The sequence below is a fragment of the Asparagus officinalis genome, chromosome 5 (genome assembly GCF_001876935.1).
Source record: "Asparagus officinalis chromosome 5, Aspof.V1, whole genome shotgun sequence".
Lineage (NCBI taxonomy): Eukaryota > Viridiplantae > Streptophyta > Magnoliopsida > Asparagales > Asparagaceae > Asparagus > Asparagus officinalis.
Window position 1 is genome coordinate 82,919,578 of NC_033798.1, and position 10,821 is coordinate 82,930,398.

A 10,821-nucleotide genomic window follows, 5' to 3' on the forward strand; every position below is an offset into this window, starting at 1 on the left:
GTAGGTTGATCAAGAAGTCGACCTAGCCAGAGGTCGATATGTAACACCATTTGAGGCATCCTCACGAGATGTCGACGTGTTGAGTCATCCGAGCTGGGCCTTGGGTTGGTTTAAAGTACTTGGCTCGATTATGCATAATGTGGGACACTTGTCTGCTCACGATTGGAGATTACTTTTTAGCACTAGAATGACTATAACATTAATAGTAAAAAATACAAAGATATATTGATTTTATTATCTTTCTAATATATTACGAAATTTAAGGAAAAAGAGATGGGATCTTGAGTCTCCAGACTACGTTCTGGAGCCTTCCTCCCTATTGCAAATAAAAAATATAGAGGACATTGTCGTTGCTCTTTCACACTTGAAGTCTCTTTTCTTTCTAATTTCTCTTACAGCCTGTTTGGAAACATTGATTTCATTTCAAATTCCGTATTTGGCCCAATTCTATTATTTGGATTCATAAAAATTTGAATACTGGGTATTGGCCCAAATCCATTAACATCTTAAGCCTATAGTAAGCCCATAATTCTAAATACCAATTCATAAGCTGTCATTTGCGATTCTCGTTTCTTCTCTAGCGATCTCGCGATCTCCACCTCTCCCGCTCTCGCGATCCCCCCTCCCCACTTCCACTCTCAATCGCTCTCAAGCAGCGGCAGCGGTGAGGAGACTAGCGAAGGATGATCCTGAGGCGAGAGAGACGCTGGCGATGCTCGAAGCGATCCCTCCATTGATTGGAATGATCGATTCTGAAGATGCCGAGTCGCAGATCTCGGCGCTTTATGCTTTGCTTAATCTTGTGATCGGAAATGACTTGTAAGTAATTTCATCAATTTTCTAAAAAGAAAAAAAATGTTTTTTTTATTTTTATGTGTCCCCTAAATTTATTTGGTTTTCATAGTATCCCAAATCTATATATTTACTCATTTACCTTACATCGCCCGTTTTGATTTTTACGCCCCTCAATTTTCCATGTCATTGATATAACTCTGATTAAGTTAATGTAGTTTTATTTATAATTAGAGAGGCAAATAGATTGATTATCAAATGGATAGCATGAGAAGGTTCATAGACGAGGGATGATACATGCGAATGTAGCTGAGTTCAGCCGATTATTCCACTGTTTGGTGTTCATTGGGAGGAGAATGTCTTTTGAAAAAGAAATTTAAACTACCGAGCCACAGATCAGTTCAAATGTGTTTTAACAGACAACCGAGAGAAAAAAGTTTGGTTTTTTCACCTATGTTCTTGATTATAATTAGAGCTAATTTATTCGCTATTGAGATGCTTACTTAGAATTTAGAAAAAATTGTATTAATGTGTAGGTTTGTATTTTTTTTGTGACATGAAGTAATGTTTGTGTACTCCATTTAGTTTTATGGGCACTTTGCTAATTGACCTGCAAATTATAGTATGTTATACAATTTTGTAATTATTTCGTCATTACCATTGCAGGATGTTGAAGGGGTGATTGAAACCAAAGAAGAGCTCCTAGGCAGTCTGTAGGCAGCTACTGATGATGCTTGTAGTATCAAATTCTCGGTGCACATAATCTTTTAACTTCAGCAGTAAGCCTAGTAGTATCAAATGTCTCCTTGGTTTATTTTTGTGCCTTGGAGGTTATTCCAGTAGTAAATTTTATCATTCTATGTTGTCGTGTGGTTTCTTTTCCAATTCAGTGGATTAAGGGTGGTGGCAACTTGGTTTCAAGGCCTTAAACTACAAGTCTAAAAATGATTTTATGGCAGATGTAAATGTGCTGCTAGTTGTGCTTGATTCAAAGTTAAGCCAAGCCACCATTATGTCAAATTTGACCCTAGGTATCCTAGGAAAAACTTCACCAAAACCAGCACAGAAATGAGTTTAGATTTACAGGAATGGGGTTATCCTTAATTTGACTCAGGATATTATCACTTTGGCCATTGCTCCTTTGTAGGCGTGTATCCTCCTCAAATTTAAGCATTAAGGTGGATAGCTTACAGATGGAAGGGATATCCAATTTGGATGTATCTTCCCTAATCCTAACAAAAACTTCTTTTTTGTTGTCAGCATTGTTTTTCTCATTATTATTCTTGACTAATTCTTGGTCATTGTAAAACTAAAACATAGATGAGGGTGGAGACAATTCTACAGAAACAGAGGATTCTGTCTGGCAACCTGAGTTGGAAAAGCCTATAAGAGGTAAAAGGAGTAAGAGCACCTACAAGGAGTTCTAAGGGATTACAAGACAACATGGTAAATCCCCAAAAGCCTAGTAGTATCTTCAGCAGTAAGCCTAGTAGTATCTTAAAAATAACTTCAATAGCGCATACATCCTAGCTTTCGTGAATACAAACTTTTTCAATAGTTTATATAAACTCTTGTGTCAATCATGTGATGGTCAGAGTGAGATATTTGTCAAGAACATTCGCAAAAGCTATCGACACGAGTTTAAACCCCAAACTCCTGTTTCTGTTTTCTGTTTTTTGTTTATGTTATGTAATAAAATTTCTAGGGTATTAGAGTTACTAGTATGTTAGGAAAATAGTATTATGTTTGTAAGAATAACTCGTAAATATTATGTTTGTTTAATCCATATTAGTTAGCTACCAGGCTTTGTTATGTATTACCCAATACTAGACTTGTAACTATTTGTCGAAGCCATAAGCGAGAAACCCTTGATTTCCGTCTCATCAAAACCTGATGGTCTTCTGTTTCTTGCAGAGTTTAAAATATCAGGGCATACGTTTTCCTGGTAGAGATGATGAGAGTTTGGCTCCAATATTTACCCCGCCCCGTTCAGTTGCAGAGCCAGAATCTTATGCCAATGCAGCTAGTCAGGCTGATCATGATGTCCCTGTTGAGAGTTTTACAGCTGAGCAGAGAAGGGATGAGCTTGATGTTGCTCAAATCAGCTTTGAAATTCTTTCGACCGTGTTATCCTCTTCTCTTCAGCATTTTGTATTAGGGGTAATGTATACTAGTCCATTCTGTCTAACAAGAGAAAATAATCCGATATTACATTGTATTTCTTTTGCACAATGATGTTCATCCTTGCATTTCATATTACTTGCATTTGTCTTTTAAATGGAAAATAAGGATATCGATTTTTGGTAAGACAATTACGGTTTATTTTCTTTCACCTCTCTTTTTGTACAATTTAGATCTCGAATTCTTACATTTTCCTCTCTAGAAAGCAGCATGATAGCATTGATGTTTTTCTGCAGTTTTGAAAGTTCATTGTAGTTTTGCATACACTAATTGATCATTTCATTTCATTGTACTTTCAGGATGACTCGATGACATTCCTCGTGCAACGATTCCGACAATGTTAACGTACCGTCCAGAGAATCATAGAGATAGCCGAAGACAGCGAAGCTGTATTGTTCGAAGCACTGAGTATCAACGACGAACTTCAAAAGACAATCTCCAAATATGAAGACCTAAAAAAACCTCTAGCTGCCCAAACCAAGCGAGAGCAACTTAAGCATGACTCTATGTAACGACGAAATATTAACTTTTGTTGGTTTGTATTTGTTGGATATTTTGGATATCTAGTTTGTTGAATTGTTATATGCAATATTCGAAGTTTCTACTTTATTTATTGTTTTGGTTAGTGGTGGATGAGTTTACAAAGTTTTATTGATGAATGATTTCGGTTATTTTATGGTGATTATTAGGTCAATTATTGACATTACTACATTTGAGATTTTAAGGTATTTTATCTATATGTCAAGTTAGTTGGATATGTGATATACTATTTGAGGCATTTATTCCCACCAATTTCAATGCAAAACTTATGTAATTTGAGTATCTTATTTCTAAATTATCTTCGAGCTACAATTTTAGTTCAGAAATTAGAATTCTACTAGTTAGCAAACAACTCAATTCAAATTTTTAAAATTAAAATTCTAAAGTTTGCCAAACATGAATTTTAAATTGAAATCTGGAATTCAAATTTGGATGTTTCCCAAACGAAGGAATTGAATTTGAAATTCTGGATTTCAAATTCTAGATTTCAATTCTGGAATTTAAAATCAAATCCTTGAATCCAAACGCAACCTTAGTATTTTCTCTATTTTTTGCTTGTCCTTTTGCGTGACAAGAGAGATGTCTATTTATAAGGAAAGTTAGGGGAAGTTGTCGCCAGATGTTGGAAAGGGATTGGTCGGGGAGTCATGTTAACTCCCAGTAATAACTTTCATATTAAAACCACCTATTACATCTACTTATCACAACCAATGTATCTTTCTCTGCTTTTCACCTCTCAAGTGCCTATCATATTTTATATTTTATGTTCATTATCGTAAGTGTTATGAAGAGCCCACATACTTTCAAGCTGAAATAAAGTTTATATAAGGGTGAGTATCCTTGAGTTAAAATTTATTGCCAAGGCCCGTGAGCACATGACAATACCAAGGACATGTACCTTCAAGTTAGAGAATTTAGTTTATATGAGAGGGTAAGACATGTGTCTTTGTGTTGGATTAGTAGAAGGTGCATGTACTCTCAAATTTAATGCTCTAATTTAGATGAGATGCTGTCATCTTTACATTGATTTTGATTTATATGGGGTACTATTGTCTTCACAGTAAGTTTTATTGATAAGCCTTGTGGTGCTCATTAAGTTTAACATATATAAGGGGCAAGACATTACCTCTCCCAATTAATTGATACGCAGGGGCTACCCTCAAGTCAACTTTTATAGTTGAATATATGCGGTTTAGATATCTTCAAATTGATTTTATTGTCAAAGTTTATTCAAATGCATTAAACATCCTTTAATTAATTAAGCTTGTGGGTGGTCAAGACGTGAAATTCTTTAATGCGTCTACATAAAGTATTTTTAAGGCTAAATAGCACTAAATTACCTTATAGTTTCACTCCTTTAGCACTTATATACCATTAGTTGTACTTTATAGTATTTATATACCCCTAATTGGGCAAAATTGGCACTTTAATACCTTTTATTTTGCAAAGGTGAATTTTTTTATATGGAAATTCCCATGTAACATTCGAATGTTGATTTTGGAGCTTCCTAACCATCAATATTTATTAAATTACTATTAAACCAACCCAAATTCTAATTTTAAATACATGATAATTCTATTTCAAAAATAGAAGTTTAAAAGATTTAACAATGACTTCAACAAACATAATAGATAAATAACTACAAGAATAGCTTATAAATATTATATGAGAACTTTTGAATAAAAATGGTCACGTTTGCAAAATATAGGGTATCAATATACTAATTTTGACTAACTCAGGGTATATAAATGCTAAGAAATACAACTAAGGGTATATAAGTGCTAATACCGTGAAACTATAAGGTATTTAAGTGCCATTTAGCCTATTTTTAAATTAGTATTAAACTTTTTAATTCTTTCACGTATACAGCAGCGATCTTAAGGATCGCTGTTTTGTTACTCAATGTGCCAAAATGCCTATGAGCCAAAGATTTATGACATTTTGGCTTTGTTGGCAGCTAGCTGCAGACCCAAAAAGCTAAAGAAACAGCTAGTTACAGACCAAAATGTTTAAAGAAATAGCTAGCCTAACCATTAAATATATCATAAGCCGCGGCGGGTTAGACCAGGACGGGTCGGGCGTGGGCCGGCCTAGAGTGAGATGAACCTACTTCTCTAACTCTGGGTCTGAGGTGAGACCCAATTTGGCTCGTGATCCGAGTATATTATGAGCCGAATTAGACCCAACCCACTACAGACCGAGTCGGGTTGTGACCTATAGCGGGTTGGGCCGGGTCAGTCCGCAGTCCACCCGGCCCAAGCCCAACCCTATAAATGGCACACGTGCACTCCACATGTCGCGAACAGGTGCTTCCGAGATTTAATTTCCACTCGCGAGTTGCGAGTGAGGGCCCGCACTCCAGAGCTGAGTCCTAAACAAAGGTTAACATCCTCCGCGTAAGACCTCCGGTGAAAACAAGCAAAATCTCACCTCCTCCCAAGATCTACGAGCCTACAGCGGCAGAAACCGAACCCTTCTTTCCTTTTTCTGCTCCACGTTCCTTCAAACTTCGCGCAAATTTCCCGACAATTCTAAGATTCGAACCCTAAATCTCCCAAATTCGATGAAGATCTATTGAGCTAAAACCCTTCGGTCGGAGAGCTAAAGTCTCCGGTTCGATTCGGGGATTCGACGTCGATTCGCGCCGAGGTACGTGATTTCTCCCAATTTTCATCGATCTAGGTCAGATCTTATCTAAATTGATCGTTCTTCGTGATGCTGTAGCATGTAAATCTTTGTGCAATTGGAGAAATTGTTTGATCTTGTTTCATGAAGCTCATTGTATCTCCCAATTGGCAGATTAGGGTTCAGGTTGGGGGATTTGGAGTTCGGATTGTTTGAAAATGGCGTGGTTTGGGAATGTATCGTTGGGGAATTTCCCCGATCTAGCCGGGGCCGTGAACAAGCTGAGTGAAAGTGTTAAGAATATCGAGAAGAATTTTGATACCGCTCTTGGATTGGAGGAGAAGCCTGCGGGTAGTGAAGGTGATATTTTTTTCTTGCATTATCATTCTACATTTTTACGAGCAGATTGATCAACATAATTCGGCAACAAGCACAGTGGACATCGATAATCTAACATTTGATGTATGATGCAGATGTCAATCTTTACATAATCGTTAACATGGTTATGATAATTGCATGACACCAAACTTAGCTGATGATGAAATATGTTATCAGATGAACATAACTTATTGTCTCCTAAACCTAAGTGCATATTCAATTTTCAAGGAACACGTTCTATAAAACGTAAATAGACTGCTTTGTGCATTGTTTAACATATAAATAAATAACTGCTGATATTGGGACCAGTTTTTCTTTTCTAAGTAAATAGGCAGACCAGGTTTTAACATTTAAATAAATGATTGCAGCTCTCTCTTCCTTTCCTGAAGTGATTTTTCCTAACTCTTTTCCATGAGAAATTTCTTGCTACTTACTAAATATACAATCTAACGATACAATCAATATATTGTTTCGTAAATCATCAGGATCAGACACCAAAACACTTTTCAAACCAGTGATGGCCTTCATGGGTCCTAGAGCAGATAATGCTACACCTGAGACATCAGGAAAAGAAGAAACCCTGGAAAACTCTTCAACAGCAACCAAAGAGCAATATACATCTTCTTTAGAAGTGCCATCTGTACCTACTGAAGAGGTAGTTCTCACTCTTGAGAAAGAAAGCGGAGACTCCAAAATCGAAGAGAAAGATAACAACAATCTTGACGTAGCTGGTATGAAGCCTAATATACCTATAGAACTTGATGAAGGCAAAGATGAAGCTGAATCTGATCCTATACAAGTGGATAGAGATTTGACAATTGCTGAAAATGTGAACACAGAGGATTCCCCTGTCCCACCTCAGCGGAAAGAGGTTACTGAGACTGAAACTGGTGATGAATCACAGTCAAGTATATTCAACTTGACAGGTTTGGAGGGTGGCGATCAGGTTGAGAGTAATATTGTCAGTGTGCCTGATGAACCACATAACGTAAGTGATTCAGAAGTAAGCCATGATAAACTGGACCAAGAATCAGAAGAGCATCCTGATAAAGCTTCTACTGTGCACCATGAGGTGCAAGACAGTGAGCATGTAAGACTTGATACAGAGTCTTCAGTTGTAAATGAATCTGATGCTCCTCAGTCTGGAAAGATTGCTGAAGTTTCTGATGAACAATTCACGAGTCCAACTAATGATGAACCTGTTCCAGAAAGAGATGCCAACTTTGTAAAACATGGCATCGATGCATCTAGTGAGTCACTGGAAATGAATGCTCACAGAAAGGATTTGGAATCTGATAGCAATGAACAGAGTATAACTGCTGATTCCACTGCTGAACTAGAGAAAGTGAGAAAGGAATTGAAATTTATGGAAGCTGCGCTGCAAGGAGCTGCTAGGCAATCACAGGTATTCATATATCTAGTGTTCAATACAAGGAAAAAATTTAGTAATCACACCCGTTTTTGGTAAAATGATATTATCATATAGATGTGACCCAGATTGTTAAACACTTATCAGGATTATTAACTTTTTTTGCATCTTTGTTTCTTCATTTATAATTCTTTTTGGTTTTCTTCTTGGTATGTCTTCATTAAAAGATATTCGTGAAGCAATAACGGAATGCCCAGAGAGCTATCATGGATAAGTTATATCTGAATCAGCCGAAGATCTGCTCATGTTGCAGCTCATATAAGTTGTTTATCCTTTCTCTTTATGAACTACAAGAACTGTTCTTCTACTAGGGCTTCTTAGCGCAAAAAACCAGAACAATTATAGAGTAGTACAATATTACCAGCAAAAAACTTCATTTTCTTATTGATTACATCTTTCATAGCTGTCAATTCTGTTATTATACTAAGGTAATGATAAACTGCTTCTATTAGTTCTATTTTGATTTGTGTAACAAGGGTCTTACTGTATTCGAGTTTTGAGTTGTACTGTGTAGATGTAGACAGGTTTTTTTGAGATGCAATTCCATCTTCTATTTGGCTTATTTTCTGCGTCATATATGTTCATACAACTTAATATAGTAGATTATATCATCTTACTTATCCTAGACTCTTCATAGGTCAGTAGGGGAATTTGGTGGTCCTTTTTGTATGGCCTTGAAGTGCTTGCAAAAAGAGGGTAGATTTTTTTTTATCCATCAAATAAGTCTTGAAAGTCTATCACTGATTAAACCTCGTCAGGTGTGCAGGCTAATCATTGAGTCTAGTATAATGTCATAGCGAAAATCCATAGGGATTAAAAGAAACCCCTCCCTGTCGTTTTGTTTATGCACTGCCTCACCTCTCAAGTGGAAGCAAGCAAAGTTTGTGCACATTGTACATGTTTTTCTCGGCGGACAGAGGAATCCCTTTCATGTTATAAGCTCATCTCTTTCTTTCAGGCACTGGTGAGTGCTTAGATAAGGAGAAAAATTAAGTAATTTTTAAGAGTTCTCAAATTCTCTGTCATGATCTATGATCAGCATTATCTAGATGGGAAGTACTTTTTTTAAGCCTGTTGATTGTGATGATAATAACATATAAAGATAAATATTACACTAAAATTTAGAATCTTTACCAGCATTCAACAAGCTAGAGGTTCTTTGTGCAACAATTATTAGCGTCAAATAATGGCTATATCTAGAAGCTCAAGATAATGGGATGCAGGACAAAAATGCATGTTAAACATCTAACACTTTACCCTTCACATTGAATGTGTGGAAGGCTTCGAGCCTTCGATGGAAAGATACGAGTCAAGTAATTTGGGGTGATACTGTTTAGAAAATTTAGTGTTCCAGGAAACATTCCGTTTATCAAAACATTTGTGCTATGCTGATCCACACTCTCTTTTAGGTTGTGCATATGTGTTTCTTGTGCTTTTAATTCTTTTCTGATATGTATGTATTGATCAAGTCCTTTGTGGATTTATGTATTTTTGTCTGATATGTATGTATTGATCAAGTCCTTCATGGATTTATGTGTCATTGTGTCTACATGGATTCATAAAGTGCAACTCTACTGCTACACTTCTTCAAGAGACTTGTAATAGAATGGAATCAATGGATTTTAGCTCTGGACTGTCAGGAACTCCTTAGTCTGCCTCTCTTCCGAGCACCTTCAAGATGCATCTACTTTTTATCTTATTGTTACTCAAATCTTTTTAATGCTTGTCACAACAATGAAGTCCAAATATCGAAGGAGGGTATGCCAAAACATGGGGAAGACCTTATGGGTGTGATTATGTTTACTGCATAGAAGTCATTGGTTTTCTTTTAAAAGAGATGTGTGTACCAATGCTAAAGGAATTCGGCGAACTGCAAGATTACAATTTTGTTCACTATGATTCTTTTTTCCTCAGCGGGTTGTATATTAGGGTGCCAAAAAAATTGTTTTTGTTTGTCTTGTTATTACATTATCCTGTATGATTTATTTCTCATCTACAAAAAGGATACCGAGCCTTCTGAATCTAACGAGCCAGCTATATCTTTGTTTATTATGCAAAAATTTCACTGATGAAATATATTCTATAAAAATTATTTTTTGCGAACCATAATTAACCATAACAGTTTTTATAACTGTAATCCAAACTATTTGACTCAAGACCATATTGTAATATATATCTGGTCCTTATCTTTTGAATGTATCTGACTATGTTCCTTTTGCAGTCCAAAGCTGATGAAATTGCAAGATTGATGAATGAAAATGAGCAGTTGAAGTCTACCATTGAGGATCTTAAGGTAGGTATGGACCTGGGTACTTATGTTTCTTTGATTAACTAAGATTAGCATCAATATTATCAAAAGTTCTACCAGAAATTTTGAGTCTGATATACATGTATGCATGCATGCAGGCATGTATGTATGTATGTATTACATATATAATTTTTCTAGATATGTATGTACTACATTTGTAATTTTTCTTATGTATGTTAATGTATGTATGTATTACATATATAATTTTTCTCTTTTGGAGCGGAAGGGGTCAATACAACCAAAAGTTCCCGGGAAAGGTTTTGCCTTTAGTAATATAAAAATACCACCAAGAAAGGGACATGAAACTTTACGCCTCTATGTACTCTGAAAAACTGAAACTCAGTTCTAGTACAATGTCATAGCGAAAGTCCATAGGAATAGAAACAAGCCCCTACCTGTTGTTTCGTTTATACACCGGCTCACCCCTCAAGTGGAAGCAAGCAGAGTTTACATATTACATGTGCTTTTCTCAGCGGACAGAGGAATCCTATTTATGTGATAAGCTCATTAAGCTCATCTCGTTTATGCCCTGGCTCACCCCTCTTGCGTAGAGTTCTATGCATTGCCT

General features: G+C 36.2%; 1 protein-coding gene and 1 long non-coding RNA gene across 3 annotated transcripts in view; both read left to right on the top strand.

The window, feature by feature from the left end:
* On the top strand, window positions 665–3,586 carry LOC109842990. 2 transcript variants are annotated; one of them, XR_002247478.1, is made up of 5 exons: window positions 665–819; window positions 1,459–1,571; window positions 2,113–2,238; window positions 2,707–2,952; window positions 3,273–3,586. It is a non-coding gene; the product is annotated as an uncharacterized LOC109842990 (long non-coding RNA). The 2 variants fall into 2 exon arrangements; XR_002247479.1 differs by lacking the exon at window positions 2,113–2,238.
* Window positions 5,887–10,821, top strand: part of LOC109842091 (golgin candidate 5) — a 27,167-nt gene continuing 22,232 nt past the window's right edge. The window contains exons 1-4 of the mRNA XM_020411002.1: window positions 5,887–6,162; window positions 6,313–6,498; window positions 7,002–7,921; window positions 10,167–10,238. Of these exons, the coding sequence (XP_020266591.1) occupies window positions 6,357–6,498; window positions 7,002–7,921; window positions 10,167–10,238 (1,134 nt within the window). The 5' untranslated portion in view covers window positions 5,887–6,162; window positions 6,313–6,356. The remainder of the gene's footprint in view (window positions 6,163–6,312; window positions 6,499–7,001; window positions 7,922–10,166; window positions 10,239–10,821) is intronic.